The sequence below is a fragment of the Agelaius phoeniceus genome, chromosome 1, assembly GCF_051311805.1.
Source record: "Agelaius phoeniceus isolate bAgePho1 chromosome 1, bAgePho1.hap1, whole genome shotgun sequence".
Lineage (NCBI taxonomy): Eukaryota > Metazoa > Chordata > Aves > Passeriformes > Icteridae > Agelaius > Agelaius phoeniceus.
The window spans coordinates 30,881,404-30,907,821 of NC_135265.1; the positions used below are offsets into that span (position 1 = coordinate 30,881,404).

Below are 26,418 nucleotides of genomic sequence, written 5' to 3' on the forward strand. Positions count from 1 at the left end.
ATTTAACAATTTTGAAATAAACCATTAACAACTTTGTAGTTACATTCTCCTATCTGCCAAAGCTAAAGCAATCATCTAAAATATACGTCAACATGGTTTTGACTTCTGCATAAAATGATTTCCTAACAGAACTAAAGGTCTTTTTTTAACCTTTTTCTTCTTATCCTTTTGCTCTTTTCCTTCCTTAGCCCAAAAAGGCAAAGGAAAAAAACACCATAAACTCCACTCCTACTGCATACTGTGGAAAAATAAATGTGGTGAATCTACACAATAACTTACTGCAGTACTCCCAAAGAAACTCTTGGGAATTAAAAAAAAATTTTAAAGGATTTTACATAGTCTATTTTGCTTTTATGGTTCTAAGTTTAGACTGTTTTGGGTTTTTTCCCAAAGAAAGCTTAAAATATGCTTTAAAAATAAAGCATATAAATATACACTAAAATCTTTTAAATAAATAAAGAAGGAAATGTTAACTAATGTTAAGAGTTAAGAAGTTTGGCCAATGCAGTTTTTTATAGATAAGAGTAGGATTCCCGCTGGTCCTTCATGGTTACAGAGGCTGGAATCTCTGCTGCAAGCAAGAGTCCATCTGTCCCCTCTCTACCTCACCTCCCCTTCTTTCCCTAACACACACTTTGGATGTCAAATGGCTTAATTACTTAACAGTTGCATTAATTCAAACACAATCATGTCTAACTGTTCTGAGTTTGGGTTTTCCTGCTGTTCCTCACACTGCGTGAAACAGCAAAGCTTTTGGGATCATTTTGCCCTACTCTGCCCTGGGCTATATTCAAGGCAGCCAACACATTAGGCTCTAATGGATAGGTGACAATTTTTCATCTGTATTCACTCTTACTGCAGTTTTGCAGTTTTATTGCTGAAGCTCATTTTCAGAAGTGCAAATATTTAAATGAAAATACATGCTAACACTTTTGTTAAATATGCAACATTACACTGTGTAACTAGAAAGATTAAAAGTTATTGTGCACATTACTTCAATTTTACTATTTATCCAGAGAACAACAAATTCCCTTACTAAAACTTTACTGTTTGCAATAATCAGAATATTACTATACAACTTGTAATATAATTAAAAATAAAAACATTATGTTCCATATTTTGATACAACTGGGTTTTTTGCAAGAAAAAGACCAATTTTCTGTTTAACACTTACAGTTCTATAAGAAATGGTAAATATTTTCAGTGTCATATTTTCTTCTCAAGTGAACAGTCAAGAGTAAGATTATTTTTTCTTCCTCTCTTACACCTGGCTTTGCCACCATTGCTCATCATTACATGAAATTCGGAAGCCCAATGTTTAATTTTGAACTGACCTTCATTTTACTACCCTTTATTTCCAGTGCTAACAGCTACTTTATTAAATAGCAGAAGTATCAGCAAGGGACAGAAAGTTTTGCTCATGTAACCTTTTCTTGAGTGGCCCAAGTACTTAACTTGCTCTGAAAAATAAAGAGGCTACCTTCACAGATACTCTTTCTGATAACATGCTTGCATCAAAACCCAGTCTGAATCATGTTCTAGTTAAAGGATATGGAATTTTGGTCAAATTTAAAAGAAGTACTTGAGCATCTTGGATAGCAATGGGAAATAAGAGATGCAAGCCCCAATTTCTGCTACTCTCTTGAATATAAAAGTGACATACTCAAACTCATCTTTAATACAAATTCCAAGAAAGTGATCCTTTTCCTTTGTAACAATAACAATCCATATTGACTTGTATCCAAGCTGAGTTATTTATTTGGACAGAAAGTAAGGCAAAAAGATAAAAGCATTTTGGCTCCCCTTGGGTGATTGAAACAGGGCCAGGCTTGACAGGATTACCTAAGGTGATCTAAAGTGAGAGAATAAAGTAATCCCTCTAACTCTATCTTGAATGCAAGCCAATGAGATAATCTAGACTGTTCTACATCCAGCCTCTGGATAAACAGATTATATCTACTTCAAGTTTTTCTGGTGCAAAACAGTGGCAAAGGGGAGAGAGGAGGAAGCCTCCAAAATCTTTAGCAGGTGAATAAAAGAAAGGTCTGTTCTCCTATGTGACTCAAAATAATGAGGTCACATGTGCTAAATCAAGAAACTGTTATTACATGTTTGATTTGTGACTACTGCTCAAGCAGCATCTTAAGCTTTTTACTTTCCTGCAGCAAGGAGTTATCTAAAAGTTCTTTTCACCTTTTTTTTTCCACTGCTAAAGAAACCTGATTCCACTGAAAGAACTTTAAGAATCATGAGCTTTGCTTTGAGAACAATTTCTACCACTCCAGCTTCTAATATTTATCTGTATGCAAATGTATCTGTATGCATTAGTTTCTCTCCACTAGAATCAGATCTAGTGGTTATCTCTTTATGATTCTAATAAAAACATGCAGGCAGACCTCACAGATACTACAGAAACAATTGTATGGGACACATTTTTAAAAAGGTTTCTTCATACCTTAAGATCTAAGCTTTTGGAAGGCAGAGAAGAAATTTCTTTAGTTCTAAGCTGTTCTTCCATAGTAGTGGTAATTTCAACTCAGCATCCTTTCTACCAAGCAATAAGCATCTGCCTACTCCTGGAACTTAAATCTCTGTTACACTTGCCCAATTTATACCATTACTAAAAAAGTCATATAAAGATTATTTATATAAACACTATTTTGCACAGAGTCTTTTCAAATGCTATGCATTATTGTCTATGATCTTTACAAAGGGAGAACAAAGTGGAAAAGGTGGGCTACAAGAGGTCTGATGAACAATGATTACTTCTCCTAAAATAAATTCTTTTTTTTTTCTATAGAGATAACACACAATTTCATAGCAGTGGCTGTGTATAAAACAATTTGTGCAGTCTTAAATTGATAGAATCAGCTCAAAAAAGAATAAATACAAAAAAGATGCACAATGATACAGTTTCTGCTTTGGAAAATCTCGCTACCTTTAAACAACAATCCCATTATAACAGAAATGAAGTAAAAGCACACTGTTTTTGCAAATACAGAAGTGTCAAGGACATAAAGGTACAAAATAAGACAAATTATATAAAATTTGGAACATTTTGGAACTGCACATTGCAGCAGCAGTCATTGAACTTTATAGTTTTGCTTTTTCCTAAACAACTCATCACATGCAAACAGCAGACAACACCTTCACATTTTATACTGACAAAAATACTAATATTTTTGTTTCTATCACTTGATGACTTGCTTGAAAGCAGCAATAAGCAAATAATTATTTTCAAGTAAATTCCTTAAAATCAGTAGTTTCTTCTAAACAGACTGATAAACTATACATTTCAATACATATCTGCAGGATGGGTGATTTCTTTTTTACTGAGAGTTAAACATTTTATATGTGTTTATACATATTTCACATATACACAAATATTATATATACACACACAAAATCCAGTACTGTGGTAAGTTTACTGCAGAAAGATTTAGTAATTAATTTCTGATCAACCTTTTAGTACTCTGGCTTCATCAGGCTATAAAATTAGTCATCAAAGAGTTTTGTTAAGTTCTTTAACCCATTTGGTAATATTATGTTGCTATTTGCAGCAAAATTTTCAGCATTATTCCACTAAAGTTAACATGCAACTGCTTTGGTCGCAGTATTCTTTGACACTACATACCACAATTTAATACATCCCAAATACAAAACTTTCCTCATCTAGATGAAAAAGTTACTTTAAAAATACTAAGCTAAAAACATAACTTTAGAATATTTTTATCAAGGACTGTACTAAATATAAAGATTGACTCTACTTGCCTTATTAGGTCAGGTTATAAATCTGAAAGAATACAAGTGGAAGAAGCCAATTCACATTATCTATCATAATTGCTAGGAATCCTCCAATAACAAACATACTCAACAAGACTAAAAATTTATTTCCAATTTATTTCCACATTGTCTCTAGTCATAAAGGCTGTTGTCTCTAAATACAGTCATATCACCTATCCTTGCAGAATTATTTTGGCAAATGAAATATTGTGGTTAAAACATTCCTATCCTTTTTACTACCCCTAAAAAAAGTTTGTTGGGTTTTTTTGTTTGTTTTTTTTATTTACTAAAAAGGAGGAAAAAAGCTGTAAGCAATAATGCAGTGTTCATAAAGGAAAACCATGTTGAATTTCTCACCTGTAATGCAAAATGTCACATTTACTGAAGACAGTACTATAATTGCTATCATGGAATTAAAAAAAACAAAACTTAACAGAAAGCCACTGTAAATGATTTCTCAGAGTGTATTGGCAGCCAAAGACCTACAGCAGGAAAGAAGGTCCAGGCCAAGAAAAAAGGAAAAATATGTGCCAGTCAGCATCACCTCAGTCCCTAAGAAGGTCACGAACAACCAAAAGATTTACCAAGTGCAAATCATGCCTGACCAACCCAAGTGGTTTCTATGATGAAACAAGTGATGCTGAGGACAAGGGTGGGGCCTTAGATGACGTGCACTTTGCCTTTAGGACAATATCCCACAGCTCCTAAATTAGCTATCACTAAATTGCTGAGGTACAGGCCAGATAAGCATATTAAAAGGTGAGTGAAAAATGCCAGATGCAAACACATGATCAGCAGTACAGAGTTCAGTGTGCAGCCAGTGACAAGGTGGGAACCTTCACGGATCAACAGAGGACTGATGACGCCTGAGCAATGTGGGTGATGTGACACAGTGAACTCTCAGTAAAAGGCTTCACAGCATCCTTTAGTGGGGTGAGCACTCATTACACTGGAGGGTTCTGAGGTGTGTCAACAGGCTGGAGAAAGGGTCTGACAGGAACCTCATCAAGTTCAAGAATGAGCACAGGTTGGCATCCGGAATGAACTAACCCTGGGCCACAATACAGCCTGAGGCCCACTCTCTGCGAAGCAGCTCTGCACAAAGACACCCCAGGTAGGCTGTAAGGTGAACACGAGCCAGCAGCATGCCATTGTAGCAAAGGTGGCCAACAGCATTCTACCCTTGGTCAGCAGAAGTGTCACCAGCAGAGACAGCAAAGTGAACCTTCCTCTCCATGTGGAACCATTCCTCTCCATCCCTGGAGTCCTGGGTCCAGTTTTGGTCTTCCTGTTACAATACAAATCCATCTGGAAACCAATGTACAAAATCCAATTCCACCATAAAGGATTTTGTGCTAAAATAAAATATACCTATATTATGAAGCCACATACTGGCTACACCTGCCACCAAGAGAAGGGTAGATTTAGAAAGCTTGTTAGTGCTTCCAATTAACATTCTGACCCCCTTTTATGTGACTGAGAAATAACACCATTTTTAAAGTATTACCTCCTCCCTCCTATCCCTGATGCTCACCTTTGTCTTTAAACATAAACAAGTAGTCTCTAGACTCTTACCACCAAAATAATAAAGGGCATCTACTGCCTAAACACTGGATTCTGAAGAAATAGCTACCAACAACTGTATTCACAGATTTTACTATTTTGGCAGATTTGTTTTGTTCTTTTAATTCCAAGACCTCAGTCAATGCCAATATCGTGAACTAGTTTCAGTTTGGACACCTGCTTGCAATGATCACCCCTTCACTGTAACTGATTTCTTGTAAAAAATGTACTGATACTTTCACAACAGTTCTTAAAACTATATAGTGCTTTTTAATCAGCATCATAATCTACAACCTGGAAAATGAAACGGATACTAAAAATAGAACTCCAAAGATCAGAGTATGCACCACAAAGAATTTGTTGTCAGTACACAAATAACAAGTAGGATCCCAAAGTGTAAATATAGTCCATTTTTAAGAAACTTAAAAGCACTGACAGAATACTAGCACCTTCCTTTGAAGATTGTGATGTTACTCCACTGTTTTCTTCAAAAGTTTAAATTTTATGCAGTTCTCTGAGTGCCACAGGTTTTCTCCAGTTATATAAATAAAATACAGAAAGTCTGATACAACCACTATTTCACTACAAATTCCCAGTGGTCTCTCTGAGAGTACATCTGAACTCCTACAGGGCCAAATTTTGTATGAAGCATGCTTACTGGATGAAGACAAAATAACCATGGAAACAGCTGTTATACAAAGTGACGCAAACCTTTACAAAGCTAGAGTAAGCCTAAAAACTTACTGCTCCTCTCAAGTGTTTTTCTGGAGAGAATATCACACAGTTAGACAAAGTAAAGCAAGAGAAAGAGATCAATTCGGTGTCAGCAAGTTTTCCAATAGTTCACAGTATACAAAAAATCTGCAACCTTTTTAATAAGCAGCTGATGCCTAACTCTTCACAGAATTGATAGTGCCAATACAGAAAATCAGCACTCCGATTTTGCTATGAATCAGAGAAGGAGAAATTGTTTAAATATTACTGTCTTTTCCCAATGGGACAAATATAATGGGAATGTATAGAAACAAATAAAATCTTTCCCCTTCATGTATTTAATGTCCTCCTTTTCCAATACCTCCTCCAGTCTTTATTGTTTGTGTGCTTTACTTGCTTGCTTTCCAAAGATGTTTGGCTCCCCATCCCTTTCAAGAAGGCTTGCTCACTGCATTAATCTCCTTCACAGTCCTCTCTGCACTTTTGCCTTTCCCTTAACACCATTACTGAGAAAACTGCTGTTTGTTGCCTGCACAACCCTGAGAAACTCCACAGGTTTTAGTCAGTGGTTTGCTACAGAACGCTGCTGGCAGCACTGCAGGTAAGTGTAAGTAGAGTGAAGCCTCCTACGACTTCTTCCAAGACAGCTCCATGACCTCTGTCCATCTGGCCTCTCTGTGGAAGCAAAGAGCCTGTTGAGTATCCTAGATGAATCTTCTAGCCTCAAGTAGTCATCATCTTCTTTGTACAAAATCCGGGCCCAGAATCAGCATGTCAACTATTTCCTGGATATCTCCCAGGTTCACATACTACCTCTCCCACGAAGACACAGAAGAGGGAAAGGAAGTGTGAATACCTACAAATAACGTTTATATAAAGGGACAGTTTTTTGAACTTGCTGGAATACTTCATTCTCATACATAAGGGCATGGAATATTTCCAACAAATTTCAATGAATTCGGAGAGGAAGGAAACCACAGAAATGGCACATCAACTCTTGCCACTTCAAGATTATAGACTGAAACTAATTATAGACCAAACTAATTGAGTAATTTGAATATCCAGCTCCCAGGGCAAGTTTAGAGAAGATATCTAAAAACTTCAATCATTGTCACATGGCCAAGAACAAAAAAAGAAACCTAGCTGGAACTACCAAACCCTATTTGTAATTTTTTCTGGAGGCAGAAACACGTTAAGAAGTCACAGAAGGGACAGTGACATTCCCTGTTTTCAAAAGAACAGGAATTATTTTGGGTATTCACTCATTTTAGATCTGCACAGAAGGAAATGCAGACTGATACTATGCACTTCCTGAGCACCAAACCATGCAGCTGTTGATTTGGCAACTTCTTCTGTGTTCCCACCCTCATATCCCTCCACAAGACTGGTTCACCAAGGCAAAAGAATTCTTCATGCAGTTGCTACTTAGCTGCTAGACCTGAAACAAGAAGCTGTCAGACCAGCTTGTGTCTGGTGGAGGGGAGAAAACCACTTTAGTAGCAGCCAAACTAGATCCAGTGAAGTCAAACATGAAATGGCACTCCTAGCATATTAAATACCTTTATGCATGGATGATATCTAAAGAAAAAATACATGGCCATCCCAGTTACAGCAGCAGGAAAATAAAAATATATGAAGAAAATAATAAAGAAGAGGGAAATACATGAGTAAAACAAAAGAACAAACAAAAGAAGAATGACACGGACAGCAAGGTGGAAGCATTCACAGACCAACCCAGGGACACAACTCTACACAGAAACAATGCAGCTACTTTTATCACTAGAAAACAAAAAAAACCATTTGGTATAATGCATCAAAAAAACAGAAAATAAGGGAAATTAGAGTTTTGGGCAATTCTCTAGAAATCTAGAGAGAAAAATAAGAAGACTGCAAGCATCATGTTATATTTAGATTGTTAAGAGAGAAAAAATATTTCAAACAAAAAAGGTGCCAGTAAAATAAAGCACAATTTCAAACAGTGAATGGCAACAGTAAACCATCATTAACTGGAGAATTAAATAAAGGAAAATATCCAATAAAGTAATTTAAGAGCTTAGAAACATTCATAGGCACATTGTTTGCTGTTGGTGTCACTATTGCTAATTCATAATCTTAAGAATTTTTAAGAAGCTGCAGTAGAGCAACTGCCAACTGAAAAACAGACCAGTACCATTTGAAGTCCGGACCTTAAAAACAAGTTAAAGAAATAAACATAATTTTTTTTCAAAGTTTTAAGCACACATGCAAGTCAAGCATGAAGCACTAAAGAAGAAATTAAGTACATAGTTGTAAGACCATAAAGCAAGGTAGCAGTATTAAGTGCTTGTATACACAAAGTAAGGACAAATTATTTTAAACACACCTACTGCACTCTATTAAATTCAGAAAAAATACTGACTGTGAAGAGAAAAGCTTTGGTAAATGTGAAAATTTTAAATAAAACCTTATTCTCCTAGCCTAATGTTATAAGTAAGTAACTTCTTATCAAAACAATAAAAATTATATTCACAGAAACCAATTTGTTCTCCACAAGACTTTTTAAATTTTATAGAAGAAATAAACAAGCATAAAAAGTAATTACCATTCCATTATATGTACCATCAAATTAGATTTGTAATTCAGGCATTAAATTACAAGATTTAAACTTCCACAGTATATGATTTTGCTTTACAAAGTTAATGAAATTTCCATTTGTTGGCATTATGACCAAAAATACTCATTTGAGTATATAAACGATTAAAAAAAGTATTTTTAAGTATTTTTCTTCCAAGTATGTTACCTTAATTTTTAATGAAATCTATTGGGGATTGAGGTATCTATCAGTAACAAATATACCAAGATATACTGGGGGAGAGGGGAACAGAACTACAACCACTTGCATAGATTTTTAGAAAAAAAATAAAAAGATAAATACAGATGTGATTTGAAGCACAAAGAGGTCCTACAGTGAATAAGGAATATATATAATTTTTACTGATCCCATTATTTTCAAGGTATCACAAAAAATCATTACAAGGCTTCTGAAAAGTAAGCTGATGGAACAGTATGAAACACCACAGCCTTTGGGGAAACTCAACCTAAAAAAAGTTTTGATTTATTGTAATGGACATGGAATGTAAAGGTTTAAGCAGGCCTCACAAAGGAGAAAAGACTCCAGACTCAGAGATATCTCAGCCTGCATCAGCCATTGTTGGAACAGCAGCAGGGCAACAAGCAAGGCCCCCTCATCTCTCTAAGTCAGGCAGTTCCAAGACCATTGTGACAATCAGCAAGACTTCAAAGCAATCACTCTTCCTACAGTAACACAGGTTGCACACTTGTTTCCCGAGGCACGTACATCACCAGATTTTCAACTCATCCATGCAGTCTGGAATGCCAAATTCTGAATAAGGGGTGACTGGGAAAACCATGCACATTTGTTCCCCATTGCTTTCAGTATCACTTAAGAGGTATGTGAGAAATCATTCCAAGTCTGAGGCAGTGTTTCATAATCAGCTGGACAGCTGCTGGAAGAATTTTGCTATTCTAGATTATTTTCTACTTGGCCTTGTATAAAAGCGCTGACTGGAAGAGTGGAAATGCAGGGTGCCCTACAGGATATGTAGCAATTCAAACTTCCTGCTCAAGTTCATTCCCTCATATCACAAGAGATAGCCTAACCTGCACTGCCTTAGAGGCACCAGCAGAAGTGCTGAGTAGTCATTCCCTAGAATTGCAAAAATATACTGATGAACAAGAATCTTACAATAATGACAGCTCTGAAATCAAAACATTCCAACACAAACAGATGTGATTAAAATAGAACCAGGATCACCCCCCTCCTCTAAAAAGCATGAGATTAAGGGAAGAACTGCAAAGGAATAGACATAAAAGATTAAAAAATAACATTCTAACAAAAGCAAGCTGCATTTAAGCAGTTAATACTCTTCAAAGCTTGTTCCCAAACTTACGAATGCTCTTGGAAAGAAAATGCTCATAGCTCATCCTCCTACTCAGAACTCCAACCACAATGGGATACTGAATTAAGCATTTCAGACATCAATGGTACCTGTGAACTTTTAATTAGGCCGTATGAGCCCTCACATGAACAAACACAGTGCTATTTCTACCTGTGAAATAAAGAAAAAGTTCTTGAAATGTAGTATTTCTAATTATCAAAAAATCCTTCCAAGTGAAGTTGAAGAAAGGACGTCATACAAGCCATCTGATGCATGAAGGGATTTAATGGGATTCAAGCCAGCAGAGATGATTTTATTTTCATCTCCTGCTGGCAACTAGTGGACTGACAAACTGGTGAGTTCAAATCAAATTAGTCTTGTGCTCACTGTCTGAGAAAATAGGCAAAACAGCAGGATTGAAAAGATTTCAGTGTCACTGGTAAAAAAGCTTCAAAATAAACTACTGTACTAACCACCGTGGTCAAATTCTGTATTCCATGCTAGGAAATCACAAATTTTTCATAACATCCCACTTGAAAAAAACTAGTTAAAAAATTGGTGGGACTTTTTAAATATTTGTAAAATGTCAATGTTAGAATATAGCAATAAATTTGGCTCACACTATTTTAACTGCAACACTGAGATCCCATCTCATTCAACACAGAACACAAAGTCAATTAACATTAGAACTTCTTCAGAAATCCATCTCTACTCTCTCAGAATTTCACAGCCATTCCTGTTTTAGAGCAATAATAATCTTTAACAGATCCTCTACACCTGTGACAGAGTAGGAATTGACTTCTTGTCCAAAACAAATGGTAGTTATAAAAGGAGTTCCCCTGGCTGAACATATCAATTATCTGTGCTTACTCACAGTACAAACAAACACACATTTCACCTCAAACTTGTAAATCACCATCATGCCATCATCATTTTGAGGTGTGATCCCATAGAAATTATGTAAACAAGGCTAGAGTGCTCTTATTCAAACTAGTCAATATGTTTACATCATGAAATAATGCCTTATTTTATTAATTCAGTAATCAGAGGATCAGGCCTAAGCTTACAATGCCTTGTACTTCTTGAAGCTTCTCTCTCACATAACTGCAAGTGCCAACTGCAATTGATTTTGCTATCATTCCAGCCTTGGTATCCTCAGCCAAGCAGTGGGGAAACTTGCTAGTGAGACTGCTAAATATTAATCCTTCCACCATTGCAAATAACTTAGATACAGTATCAATGACTTCTCTTTTCTAATAATAGCAATTCTCCCAATGCTAGCTCAAAGAAAACATGCTTTGTCATCTTTGTAAGGGTGGGGAGAAGACGACAAACACATTTAAAAGAGAGATAATTCCCTAGAGTGAAACCAGACAGAGGAAATCATCACTTAGAGCTCCTTCAGCTACCTAACCCAACAAGCTATTACTATTTTTGTTGAAGTAAGGAACTTCATGCTTTTCTTCTTCCATGCTCTTTTGGGGAACGGTCCAGACTGACATTTTAGAGTTGTTGCAGAACTCTGCATTCAGTCTCAGCAGTTTAGGCCCAAGCGTACACTCTAAGAATAGTCCTGAGTGTTTAGACACTGTTTTACTAGTAGCCAGTAAAATATTTAAAAGCAAGTACTTAGGAATATATGATAACTGTTCTTTGCAAAAGGTTAGTTTTCTTCATTTTATCATTTCTCACATACTTTCAACTGACACTTCATAAATTATAGTTATTAAAAGAGGTCTAATAGGAACAATTAGGGACAAAACACAGACCAGCTGTAGGGGAAACCTCATTGACAGAAAACACTGAAGGAGAAAGAGGCATTTTACCTCCCAAGGGCTTGCAGCTAATGCTCCAACTACATCTCATCTAGCAAAACACTGGCACTAAAGAAAGCCCCAGCACACATGTTCCACAAAAGGACAGAAAATTTATTTATTTCAGCACCCTGGTAAATGTCTACACATCCTACTACCAGGGGAACATAGCTCAGACACATAAAGCACCAGAGCAATCTGCCACTGACATGTAACAAGGAACAGAAAAAGTTAATGCTACAGTACATCAAGCAGTTAACTGTGTTCTGCCTCTTTCAGATCTGTACCAATATACTTTACAATGTGCTACTGTTGCAGAAGGGCTAATTCACTATTATTCTAGAGCAAGTTAAGCTGCTGAGTCAACCTCTATTCTTAAAAATCAGGCTAATTGCTTGGTTTTACCCAGAAACTGTTCTCAATGGCTAGTAGTTAACAAAATTTAACCAAAAAAAGAAAAGGTTGTTAAACCTCTCTTATAAACAAAATGTAGATTGTTTAATGGAAAGGAAATACTACATGTAGTTAGTGAATTATCTTAATCAGTTGCAATAACAAGAAATACCAACATGTCAGAGCTCATTTAGTATGGCATATTCTTAGTTGTGGATAAGAAAAAAAAGTCAAATTTCAAAAACCTTCTCAACTGTCACTAGTACTGCAACAAGTTACTCTTGCTAAGCTGAGAATTAAGTTGTCAAAAATTTAGCTGCTGATAAATTCTGACGTCCTCCCTAAGCATCTCAAAGTAGTTTAATGAGTAGCTGGGGAGGAAAAAAAAGGAACCTACTTCTCGGCTGAGATAAAGTGCCCTCTTCAGAGACAACACAGCCTGCAAATGCAGACAGCACAGACCATCAATTTGGAAGGCATCTAAAACTTCTTGTAAAGTAAGTCAAAATCCTACTGAATGTTTGGTCCATCAGAATTTAAGACACTACTGACCACCAAGAGCCAGAGCTGTAAAACACCAACTGCTTCCCAAAGCTTCTTGTCCAAAAAGACAAGAGAAAGACCATTGCAACTTGTGTCTGTCATGGCCTCTCCAGATGAGAAAGTGCTGAGGCAGTAAGTCACATGGGAACAGGCCACAGGGGCTGGAAAGCAGAGGAGACATCTGATGAACAAGAAAAGGGGAACAAGTGAAAAGGCACAGAATGGCCAACACAACAGACTAGGGAAATGATCATCACAGCAGGACTCTAAACACATGCCGACAGAATGCATTCAACATTACTGCAGAAATAAGTTTTATGGTGAAAAATTTGGAAATGCCATTTGCCAGTTAGGTAAAAAAATGTGTGTGCTTGGCATCCAACAGCATGGGTTTTGAATGCAACTAAAATAAGATGGGCAGAAAGGGCCAAATAAAAAACATGCAGAGTATTTTTTTTCCTGACAGGAAGTGTGATCTTCCCCTGAAATTACTGATTACAAAGTCCTAATCCTAACTGCATTTACACAAAACTGAAACGAATCTGCTGGGGTCTGCATATACCAATACAGTCAAAGGATGTAGGAAACTGACCTTGAAAAACTCAACATTATGTTACTGCATGATAACAATACATGCAAAAACCAATCTGCCCTTCCTTCATTCTTAAACATATTTAAGAAAAAATATTTTCTATATTGGTAAGTTATAGAACTAGCAGTTATAGTAGGGGAAGTGGATCTAAATTTTGATGACTAAAACCAAAATTACAGTGATTCTGGCCACTCTAGACAGTAACAAACTTGACAAGGCCATAAATATCCAGCACAAAAACTAGCGCAGTTTTTGTTTCTAATGTCAGTTCACCCTACAGTCAATCCCAGTTTTCATATAGAAAGAAATCATAAAGCAGTAGACTTGAAACAATATGCATATTCCTCCAAAGTGTGGTACGGGTTCATGGGTGCAACTGTGCACAGCTTCCCCAGGCTGTTGTAGCTACCCAGTCATCATTGGAACACCCAGAAAAGCTCACAGGGAAAAGACTCCTCCAGTCCACCTTAGGTGGGCATTCCTGACAGCCTGAAGAACTCCCCACAACTGCTTTTCAGGCAGGCAAGGCCTGAACTTTTGCTAGACTCCCTTAATATTTAAATTCATCTCAAGACTGTAACACTTCACCTTGAAGCATCTACAAGCAACATATGTACAGGAACTAGAAGAAGGGAACATCAGAACCCTCTCCTCCTTGACACCAAGGATAAGTGTCATAACTGGTCATCACACATGAAATCACTAAGCTTTATCTCAAAAAGCCAATGGATTGTCATCCACACTGCTATTCACAGAATTTCAACACTGTTAAAAAAAAAGAAAATTCAGTTCCAAGATAACATGTCTTGTACGGGCACACACAGCCACCACCAAAAGGAACAAACAGTCCAGTAGGAGGCACCGACCCAGAACGTTCTATGCTGCCCTTAAAATAATCTAAATTACTATGGCTAAGAGTCATAGACATCACACTCACCAACTCTCTTTAATGCAGCTTATTAATCCTGACCACCTACCAAATACCCTCAATTCAAAAATAGGTCATATATTTTTACAGGTTTAACTCATTCTGCAAATTTTACCCTCCTGGGGATATCTGGCTCTACAGAACTGCTTTCAGAATACCCTAAAACTTTGAACTGATGCAAATTAAAACATGGAACACACTGCTTAATATCATTCAGGAAAGTAAAGCTGAAAGGTTCAGGTGTTGGAAAGCAAGCCTTTACCCTGCAAGACTTAAGACAACTCACTTTTGGATGAATAACCTCCAATGTAGAATAACATGACAAACTATAAAACATGGGTATCAGAGTCATTGTATTGCAGAAGTATCTGCACTCAGGACACCTTGCTGACATTAAAAATAGAAAATCAATTGCTCTTTGTAGACAAAACAGAATACGGGTAAAGTCTAATTTCCAGTAACTGGAAAGCACTGCCAAATTCCACCTTTTAGAATGCCTTTGGACACAGCAGACATTTATAGCCCACGCTGATCCTCAAATACCTGCCTGCCTCACAGCCCAGCTGCTTCGGGACAGAAACCCTCCACCAGGCAGAGGTGAACCGGGGCACGCAACTTCTAAGGATTACCTACTGACACAAACTCCTGCAAGCACAGCCGAACCGCTCCGCTTAAGCCCTCCAAGAAAACAAACACGGAGCCTTTACGAAGCCACCGCGGAGAAGGAGGCCAGAGGGGCTGAAGCCGGAGCGGGGCCCAGGCGGGGACACCTCCCCGGCGCGGCCCAGGGCCGAGGCGGGTTCCCCCTCACCAGGTGCGCTCCGCTCCGCTCCTTCAGATACGGGCCCGCCGCGGGGGCGCGGCCCCGCGGGCCCTCTCCGGGCAGCGCAGCCCGGCCGTCTGCGGACCGCGTCGGAACACGGACCGGGCCCAGCCGCCGCACGGAGCGGGCTCGGCGGACCGGGCTCTGCCGGGGAGCCAGAGCGCCCCGCTCCCGTGCAGCCCTGCCGGGACAGGACGGAGGCTGATAAGAGGGGCCCGGCGCTGCCCTGGGCGAGCCGGCCAGCGGCTCTGCCCTCCGCGGCCAAGGGGAAAACTGCCAGCCGCCGAGACAACTCGGAGGCCCGGGCGGAGGGCTGAGCCACGGCGCTGAGCGCCCGGGCGGACAGCGAGCCACTCCCCGCGCTCCCGCACCTCCTCGGCAGCGCTCTTACCTCTGTTAACATTATTACCCCGCTGCGCTGCGGCGGCGCCTCGGCGGCTCTAGCCCCGCAGCATGGTGAAGCCTGGCGGCCGCGCGGAAAGCTACCCCGCACCCCGCGGGGAGGGGAGGCGAGGCGAGCGCCGCCAGCCCCCGCCGCCGCCCCGCTCAGCGCCGGCCCGCCGGCCCCGGCCCCGCTGCCGCCCTCGCAGCCCGGTCCGGAGCAGCCGCCATCTTGGGACGGCTACGTGCGCCGCCGCCCCGCCCCGCCCGCCCAGCGGGGCCGCAGGACCGCCCCTGCCGGGGCCGGCGCTGGCGCTCCGCTCCGCTCCGCTCCGCGCCCGGCCCGGCCCGGCCCGCGCTGCGCCTGCCCGGCGCCACCGGCACCGCCACCACCGGCACCGGCCCTTGGCGGGGTCCGGCCGCAAGGCATGGAGCTCGAAACTGCGGGTCGGGTTTTTTTCCCTCTCTCCCTTGGTGTGACCTGTCTTAGAGCTCTTCGGTGTCAGGCAACTGTGCTGCGGACGCTAATCGAAATATTTTGTTAAATTTCTGACCAAGCAGCGCATCTCTCATCCCCCAGTGACGTGTGCGGCGCTGCGCGTCTTTCCCTGTTCTAGATGCTAAGGAAGAGCGCATGTCTTATCTAGAGCACAAGTCCTTTGGGAAGCGGCTGAGGGAGCTGGGGTTGTTTAGCCTGGAGAAAAGGAGAGTCAGGGGTGACCTTATTGCTCTCTACAAGTGCCTGAAAGGAGGCTGTAACCCGGCGGGGGTCTCTTCTCCCAGGCAACCAGCGACAGGGCGGGAGGACACAGTCTTGAGCTGCACCAGGGGAGGTTTAGGTTGGATATTAGGAAGAATTTCTTCTCGAAAGTGTGCTTAGGTGTTGGAGTGGGCCGCCCAGGGAGGTGGTGGAGTCACTGTTCCTGGAGGTGTTTAAGGAAAGGCTGGATGTGGCACTCAGTGTCATGGTCTACTGGATCGATCGTTTGGACTCGACGATCTCAGGTCTTTTCCAAGCTCAATGATTTTGTGAAAGAAATTTATATAGCCTGTTACCTACTCTATTGTTAAGTAATGGCACAAAGTATGGAACAGAAACACATCTCCTCAGAAACAGAGCCATGTCTGCCCCAACTCAGAGAACACTGGGGTGATGTGTCCCCACAGCTTAGTATTTGAATACACAGAAATATTCCTGTCTGAAACTTGCTCTTCCTTTAAGCACAGTCCTGTGGGCTTTTCTTTGTGTGCTTGCTTTTTCACTAGACTTTGGGTTACACAGTTAACCTTAGGTGCATTAGGAGAGTAGGAGCAAGATGGGATTTTTTTCCTGCATTGCCAGTAAAAACATGCACACCAAAGAAATAGTAATGGTTTGCAGGAAAGATGGAGGAAAAACAACACTACTATTTTAATGTGAAGAAAACCAACCTTCTTCAATTACAGTGTTTTTTCTCCCGCAATAAAAGCAGAATGTGTTTTCTTGTAGAAATGTGAAGGGCATTAAGCAGTTCTTAAGGCTGATGGGTTTTGCAGAAGTTCTGTAATTTTCCCAGGTATTGTTAAATACTTAACATTTCAAGGTTGACCACTTCTTAGTTTTATTTGTGAGTATTACGGAGTTTCAGTTTTACTCATACAGCTGTTTTTCCCCTGTTAGAGACCCATTTGTTAGTCGTGTGAAGCAAAAAGAGCAAACTCTTGATACTAATAATTGTTTATTTGCCTTTTATAAATAATGAAAAATACTAAGTTTTCTAAGTGTCTAATAAGCTTTTTACTTCAGAGTCTGTAATTTTGAATGTTTCATGTTAGCAGTACTCTTTCCCCCAAGCTGGTCCCTCAGGGAAAATCCAAGTCTTACAGCACGCACAACTCTACTTTAAACCATAGGCTTGGCAATAACAGCACCATGCCGAGATCTTGCACATGGTATTTCACCACCTTGATAAATTAAAAATTGTTCAAAACCATTGAGAAATGGGAGTTGTGAAATACAAATTCCAGTGTATTTCTTTGGTCCCCTAAAATTGTGTAGGTGCTTATTTGGCTGATGTATATGTACACAACTAGGATCCATATTTGTGGCTTTTACTGTGCTTCAAGTCAAGCAAATAATGCCCTGTGCTCATATCTGTGCTACAGGAGATCCTGAAGGTACCCATGAAATAGCAGAGTGATCAGTAAATGATCAGTAGTGTGTAATTATGAAAAAACTTCAGTGCATACTTCGGTAGCAGGAAATAGAATGAAAATACTTAAAGCACCTTCTGCTTGACATGTCATTGAGTCAATAAATATGTCCTTTGGGCAAGGCACATATCATAAACTGATAAGATAAATTACCTATTTCATAAAATGTAAGGGTTAAGCAGGATGTAAAAAATCTCATTATATTGATGAATATATATAAATAATAGTGATTGAACCAAGGTAATAGCCTAGAAAAACAAACTTTCTAGGCACTGTATCTCTTTACCTTGTGCATTTAGGTATAGCAGTTCAGGTTTTCAAAATAAATAATCCCTTTTGAAAACTTACTGCAAGGATGTATATATCCTGAGTGCGCTGATGGAAAAGAAGAGCAAATCTTACACAAATCTCCCAGCAAAATGAAGTCCTAATTAATACTTTGTACTTGATTTTGCCCCTACTTCTGCTTGGAATTTGGCAGCCCAACAGCATAATAGTCTGGGAAGCACCTTCTGTTCTTGCACTGCTGGAATAAACCTTCCAGTACTTCTGCTGAAAACTGTTATCTGATTTAACAGCAATCAGCACAACCTTAATACTGTTCCAAATTGTTACTAATGCTAGAATCCATTGTTCTAATTTTTGGTCAATACATCTCAACTTCAAAAGGGAAAGGCAGTGTGTAATTGCAACAGCAAGGAGTGAGGCTGTGAGGAAGGACTGAACCACATAGACTCAAGGCAGATGAAGAAGCAGCCTTATAAGTGAGAGATGAGAAGGAGCAGCAGCTTAGAACAGGATGATATCAGGGAATTCTTGAAAAACTGCTGGGAGGAAGAGAAAACAAATGAGCAGTTATGTTGCCAGTTCCCATTCTTATAATAAACTGAAAAAATGTACTTTTTCCTTAGGAAGAAGGGTGTTTCTAAATTAGTGTGAGCAGGTCTAGAAATGAAGTTTCAACAGAGACAGAAAGAATTATCAGTGGTAGGCCAGAAGCACTAGAACACTTGTTTCCCTGAGCCCATCTTCCAGTGACAATAATTCCAACAGACTTGATGAGTCATCCGTAAGAGAGTTTTATCCATGTCATCCTTTTGTGTTTATTACACACAGCTCAGGGCAGGCACTGCAACAAGCCAGCATTTTACCAGCAGCAGGGTAACCACGTTAGCACCACGCTCATCCAGGCAGAGCAGCACACACCTTATTTTTCATGTCACTTCCACAAGCCCACAAGCACGCTGTGAAGTACTGTGTTAGGGCAAGTATTTATATCTGCAGTCAAAGGCAAACTTGGCAGAAAGTGTTTGCACTCAGTCCTTAAAATACTCAGAGTTTTTTCCTCGTAGACCTAGACAAATGCTTAGCTCATCTGGAAGGAGTACCTAAAAGCTGATGGCTGTGAATACCTTCATAGTTATAAAACAACTCCGACCTGTTGCTAAACATCTCAGTGTTCTTTGCACTCATTACAGTTTTCACTACAAGCTAAAGGAGTGGTCTGATGCTCTAGATCCACATTTTGAAATCCCACAGAGGACATTGGGAGCCATGGGGCTGCCTACTGAAATGATGATGAATGCAGCATTAAAATCTGAAATACAGAGATAGCACCTTCAGGCTCTACATCCAGAAGTTTATGAAGTTTTGAAAAGTAAAGCATAGAAAGTGCACTAAGTAAAGAGACAAAAATATAGTCATGAGGGGGAGGACACGACATGCACAGAAGCAGAGGCATAAGCAGGATTTAGCAATAAAAGAGCAACTGTGCCAACTTGCAGCAAAGCACAAAGGAGTGCAAATTATTTGCCAGCCCTGAAAGGAGGGCAGTTCCACAACCTAAATAACTGTTAGCTCACCAGCTTATGAAAAATGAAATTGGTGACCTAATTGCCATCATGATAACCTCTGAAAGAGCAGTAGCCTGCATTTGGAGAGTAAAAGGATGTGTTGTCATGACCTGTACAAGAAAACAAGTGAAGACTAAGGAAAGGGGAGACTACAGGCAGGGTTGGGGGAGGGACAGACTGAAAGAACAACAGACTGATTTTGCTTTGCAAAGCAGTTTTATGGAAGTGGCTATAAGACTGTTTCTAACATCAGTAAGCCTGAACTTCTGTACCTTTCTTTAAAATCTAGAAAGATCTTTTACAGAATTATTTCTGAATGCTGTAATTAATTCTGATTGTCCATAACAACTGATGCAAACCAAAGTTTGGCTTCTGTTCTCTTGTATAAGTTGCTTGTACCTCAGGCTGGCAGTATGGTTAGAGTTTGCATCGGGTTGTTCAGTTTGGGATTCACTCTTTTTGTTGGAGGAGAAGGTGAGCTGGAGAAGATCTGAAGAATTTGTAGTCATTAAATATTTCAAGTGTTAACTCTTAACTGTTTAAGTGCATTTCTCTGTGATTGCATTCCATTCCATTTCAAATAAGGTCACATGACCCTGAAAGTCTACATAGCAACATGATTGAAAGGGGAACTCAAAGTATCTTTTAAGTGTAAAATTTGAATATTCTGTTATTTCAGGATGTTGCCAATTCTAAGCTCTTTGGTCTGAGTGGCCTGATCAGAAGTTTTGTTTCTGGTCAGGATTACAGCTGCATAATTTCCAATTAAATATCTCCTTCACTTTAAGCTTTTTCATCATTCACCTGAGATGCAGCACAGACAGAAGATGCAAGGGTGTATGTGAAAGGGCCACTTGAAGCAATATGATGTTGAGCATTAGATAAATAATTACTGAAGAAGCATCAGCTTCAATTCCTGCTTCATCCTTTGCAATAAGGATACAATATCTCCCCAATGTTCATCTTCTCAGAATTGTTTACGGGAGGCTGAAATTTCTTTTCAAGCTTTTGCCAGCTTACGTCTTTGCTATAGTGAACATTTTGTATTCAAGCAGCTTTCTGCAGCTAGACAGACTAGACAGACATTGTTTGCCTTAGCATCTTAATCCTAGTTGTCTAAGTAAGTATTAGAATAAAGATAAGCTATAGTTTTAATACAAAGAGAACTTTCAAAATTATAGTGTCTCTTTCAGAAGTCTATCAGAAGTCTATCACAACTAGAATCACATCAGAATTATAACATAGATGTTAGTCATCAGCTGCATAGCTTCTGGTGGCGATTTTTTTGCACACAAACAGAAGGCTCCCTATGCTATTTGTACACTGCTGATACAAAAGCAAGCAAGGTAGAATGCAACAAAGTCTTTAGAAAAGTCACCTTAATTCTTAGAATTCCTTTGGAAACAACCAGTGCAATTCTTTATCTGACTGACATGATAATTTGTAGATTAAACTGTTACATGGAGTTTTTATTCTATGTTATGGTAAACGATCCCACTCCTTTCAAGTGGGTCAAGAGCCATGAAAGCATATTTGTGATTTAAAGATATTTCTGTTGCTCTTCAGACTATTTTCCATTACCCAAGCTAGACCTGGTATCAACAACTACCCATTGCGAAAGGGTTTGGATGGTTTCTCTTCAGAGATCTGAACCCATGAGAGTATCTGGCAGGTACATCAGCCTATGTGACTGTCTAAAAGGTATCAAAAGGATCCTTCAAAAGGATACTTTTGGTATTCTCTCAAGCATACATATGCACAATTTTGGAATGTAATGGAAACAATTTTTGTACATAGATTTTAGTTTTGTTCGGTGATGGTGTCGCAGTGGACTCAGTTTACTTTTCTGGTAAGAAGAATTTGTTTGTATTATTATATCATAATTATCTTTCTAGGCCTTAGGTGTAGGTCCCAAGCAGGAGTTTGGGTCTGAATTTTCAGGTTACAAATTGCTACAGTAATGATTACAGTGATACTGGTGCTGTAATTGTTACAACAATGCAGAATTTTGCCAGTCTTAAGAACAAAATTAGGATGTCCAACGGCACAAGAATACAAAATAAGTTATATTTAAAACATTTTGGGAGGAAATATCCACTTAATAATATTAACAGCTATTAAAAAAAAAGACAAATAGGAAGCAAAGTTATTCATTAGCATTAAAAAAATTAGCATCATTTACCATATTTGTATTCTACGAAAGTGGTGTCTATTGTGTCCTTTTTACATAAATCCAGATGAAGATATCATCCAGGGAAATCTAAGAAGCCTGACTTACTGTACTGCAGTTTTTAACACATGCTACAAGATGTTCTTGGTAAGGAAATGTACTTAAAAAAAATATCTGAGCAGAGGGGTATTAGAAATCATTCTAAAACTTCTTTTTTTCTTTTTTTTAAGCAGTGTTTTCCACTGAGTTGTAAAATTCTAATCCATAATCAATAAAATTTCTAGGACAGTTAATCTGCTTATAGGAGAGGGATGTGGGGGAGAAAAAGAGAAGAATCTGATAGCTATGAGTAAAATAAATATTCTGTCTGCAGTATCAGCAAGCTCAGGTGTTCAAAGCTGTTAGCCAGGCCCTAAGAATCATGACATTGGAACTGAAAGTTGTTTACATTTTCTTTGTCTCCTGAACCTGTAAGAAATTTTCAAGTCATATTTTCATTAGGCCTTGCTTTACAATCATGAACACTGCAAAATCTTTTATAAGTGTATTTCCTGTGGCAATAAATTACTTGGCTCCAAAAACTGTAAGAAAGAAGCTAAATATTTTAAGTTATAGTAAACTTTTAGGATTTGGCAAAAACTGTGAGAATACTGGAGAGCTTATTATACTTTCTTCCCACTGTGCATCACTGATGTTTGCATCTTGTCTATGTGTGAAGGACTTTATTAGTGCTGTATGTGCTCTCTGAGCTGAAGCTTTAGACCTTTGAAGCCACTTTGGGGATTGGCTGCATTCTTCTGCTCATTTGTTTTGCTACCCACTTACAGCTGTTTGTTCTTAGCAAACGCTGATGCAACTACAAAATGTAGAGATTTAATTTAAGCACTGGAAAGAGCTACAGTATGTTCAAACACCTGAAACAAATATACTGCTTGTACAAATGTAATGCATTAGGAAGAGGCAGCACAGAGGAGTGCAACAGTCTTTGCTTATTTGAGTAACAACATTTCCTCTGGTTATCTGGGATGCTCACAGTACTCTCCCCTGTGGACTTTACAACAGAAATCTGTGTCTGCTCCCCTGAAGGAGCATTAAAAACTGATCCTATGTCAATGCCAAGTTGGTTTTCATGTATTAGAAGGACTACCAAGCTCTTCCTTCACCAGAAAAACCTGTTCCTCAGGCACTCCTCTTCCTCATTTTTGGACGCATAGTCAGAGGCCATTACAAAGAATTTCATTTGGGTGGATTTTATATGCAAGATATGTCCCTGAATTAAGATTTGATTGTCTAACTATTTCCATGGTTTTTTTACAAGTTTGGTTTTCTGGTTTTGGGGTTTTTTCCCTAATGTTACAGTTTGAAAAAAAAAAAAAAATCTCTGATTGTGTATATTCTTCCTTCACTTTACCGGGGGGACTAAATGCCACTAGTCTTTTCTCATAATTAACATCCAGTTCCCAGAAAGACAGACCCTTTCTCCACAGTTTATTGTGAAAGAATTGGAACCATGTGTGCCACTACTGCTGACATGAGGACATCAGCAATACATCTAAGGTCACAAAGGATCAGCAAGGGCGTCATCTTAGATAGGATTTTGCAGAGCGACTCACACGTCTGAGTATTAATCCTTGCCGCAAAGGCATATCCTAAAGTAGGACGGTGAAATTTTCCATGATAAATCCCATAATTTCCTGATAATTCCTGTTCTTTCTTAAAATAGTTCCTCTGGAAATGCCAACTTGAAAAGGATTTGTAAGCTTAAAATGCATGTTTAGTCTTCCCTTTTCTCCTTGATGTCAGTGGGTTTAACAAAGGATATCACTTTTTCTTCAGGCTGAGAATACAGTACTTCAGACTTACTTATGTCCCATATTACAAGCAGTACAGATGCTGCAGTCAAAACATAGTCTCAAAGCAAAAGTACAATCACAGGGATTTTATTTGCAAACACTGAATATAAACATCAATTGACCCAGACTACTCTGGAGTGAAAGTTGAGATTGCAAAGTAAAAAAGCTAAAATCTCTGTAAGAACTATGCACAGGAGTCTGCTATGTAGTTTTGAGTTGAAATTTAGATCTGCTTAGTCATCATAGTGATGAAGATTTTGGATTTACACAGATAACTGCCAGAAAAAGCCTGATTTACTCCAAACTCACCAGTGCTTTGGAGGTGAGAAGAGAAAAGAGAAAAGATGTGTTCTGTCCAAGCCTAATACATGACTGATCTGAACACTGTTATTTTGAATTTTTATCCACCTATTAAAAACTTTGAAACAATTAGGTGCATCAAGTTCTTCCTCAATACATTATGCAATTAAAAACTTATGTAATGCCTTCAGGTGTTGCCAGAGTTAAAAACCAAACAGCACCTCTAATTTAGGCTGCAAATTATCTGACAGAAGTGACAAAAAATAGGGCTGGAACAAATATTTTCCAGTTACAAAACAGAAATCAGCTGCACTAGATCTTTTCTTGCTTCTTTCTGGACTTTCTAACACACAGTTAGAAAGTATATCAGGAGAAAGAAACAAAACTAAGTTAGAATAAAATACTTGTTAAAAAAATTAGGATTTAAAAAAATAAAAATAGAATTACCATGCTATTTACATCCAGCCATGGAAAATAAACATCTTCCTTGCAAAGTCTAGTGTTCCTTGCAAAGTCTATCCATCTGTAACATCTCTGCTCACTCAGTGCCATTTTTATTTTTTCTTTTGTTCTTCACCCTGCAATATCTGGTTGTAATACTTTCTTAATTCTATTCCTCCATTTTCACAGGGGAAATATGCTTCCTTTCAGTTCCTAGGCCCCTGGTGTGGCAACAACTCCATATTCCTTTCAGAAATGCCCCTCTTTCTCACAGCTCAGCATGAATATGTCTTTTGCTTGCCACCTAGGGAAAGTACCGTCCCAGAGGAGTGAGCAAGCTGCCAGGATTCATCTGTCTTCTGCCCCTCCCTCAAACCAAAGAGCTTCTATCTCTGAGAAGAAATGTGCTCTAGGATAAGGCTGATGGTAGCTACCAAAAGCATTTCTGATAGAATGGTCTCACTAATGGGGAAAGGATATGTTTGCTCTGTAAATTTAAACTGTACAGCTTTTCAGTAAATGTGAAACTGTGTTAAATGGAAAAATCAAATAGAGTTCATCACTATAGCAGGTTCTGGGGTTGGTTTTGTTGCTTGACCTAAAGCTGCCATCTGTGAAGACGTGCTTTAGCCATGTGATGATGAAAGATTCTGCTGTAGGCAAGCAAGTTTTTGTCCTTCCTCTTGGAACAGAAATGCTTACGGGAATCCTAAAGTCTTAGAAAACTGGGTAAGTAGAAAAAAAAATGCATTTCTAGTTTGTGATAGGGGTACCACTGAATTCAAAGCCCTCCATTTTGGTTGCTCATAATGCTTTAAATCCTCAAAAACTTTTGCATGGGTTAACGTTACTACTGGAATAACTTTTATAATCACTCAATGCACAGAACTTATATTTATACTTTAACACAAATATGTTAAAGTGTCTATAGGACTGTAACCAAAGAACATTTAGGCATCTTCTGCCACCTGCTACTGACAAGGTAGCTCTATTCCAAACAGTGTTCCACATGCAGATTAATATTTAAAAATATGTGATCAGTCTTCTTCTCCAAAATTTGGAGATTTCCAGGACACAGAAGACCTCTTTAGCAGTCTTTATCCAAAAATAACTATAAAGAGACAGAGCTCTGTTCCACAAGGACATTTACTTCTGTGAGGATAAGGAAAAATACATTCCTTACCTTAGGTGAGAGATGTGAATAGAATTCCATTTATTCATCCAGGTCCACATAGCTGGGCCTAGGCTGGTTGCACAGTACTTTGCAAAGCCTTTGTAAACAGTTTCTTAAACTTTTATGTTATGTCAAGAGAAAGTTCAATTGTGGAATGAATTACAATGAATTGGAATGAATCTAGAGTGAATTGGAGTCCTGCATTCAAGCTAGAGAAAGCAAACCTACATTTATTTCTATGGATCATTTTCCTTTTTTTTCTTTGACGTTAACACACTCATCATGTATGTAAAGTACACAGCTGCTGATTAAAAGATTGCAAGAGGGATGCAAAAAAAATCTTTTTAAACATACAGAATGAAATAGTTTGAGTGGCATTTTGTGATTTGTTTTCCAATTAGGAATGACATTTAATTTTAAGAGTTGAGCTGTTTTTAAGATAACATTTTATTGGCTCAGGTGCATATGCCTAGTAGTGTGATTACTGATTGGAACTCCCAGGGTTTTAGGCATAGATACATAGTCCCTTACACCTTTTTCCACTAGTCTCAGTTGTAATGTGTAGGGCTATACTTACTGTTGTGAATGACACAACCCCAAATTTATTTTTGCTTCCAGTTTTTATGTACTATGTATGTTTCTAGATTATTAAGGAAGCAGTAGATTTAAGATCTTTACTGACTTCACCAATATTGGTGGTAGACCCTTCTCTTCAATAGCAAGGTAAAATAAAGCTTGTTATGCAAACCACAAACTGTCATAAGGTCAGTTTTGAGGTGTGTAGGCATTAGGACTCATTTGACAGTTTTCACATTAAAATCCTATGGTTGAACTAATAAATAACTAATAATGTCCTTTCTTAATAATAGATATTTTAAAGTTGTTTATCTAAAAATGGCAACATTTACAAGGAAAATTCACTTTTTTGAAGTACCCCAACTATATGAGTGCTTTGTAGAAAT

The 26,418-nt window shown here is 38.7% G+C and overlaps 1 protein-coding gene across 4 annotated transcripts in view; it reads right to left on the reverse strand.

Moving 5' to 3' along the window:
- Window positions 1–15,735, reverse strand: part of SNX13 (sorting nexin 13) — a 65,525-nt gene extending 49,790 nt beyond the window's left edge. For 3 of the 4 annotated variants that reach the window (XM_077175656.1, XM_077175663.1, XM_077175647.1), the window contains exon 1: window positions 15,483–15,735. In XM_077175656.1, the coding sequence (XP_077031771.1) occupies window positions 15,483–15,494 (12 nt within the window). In that variant the 5' untranslated portion in view covers window positions 15,495–15,735. The remainder of the gene's footprint in view (window positions 1–15,482) is intronic. The other variant, XM_077175650.1, reaches the window with a different exon arrangement.
- Window positions 15,736–26,418: the final 10,683 nt, after the last annotated feature.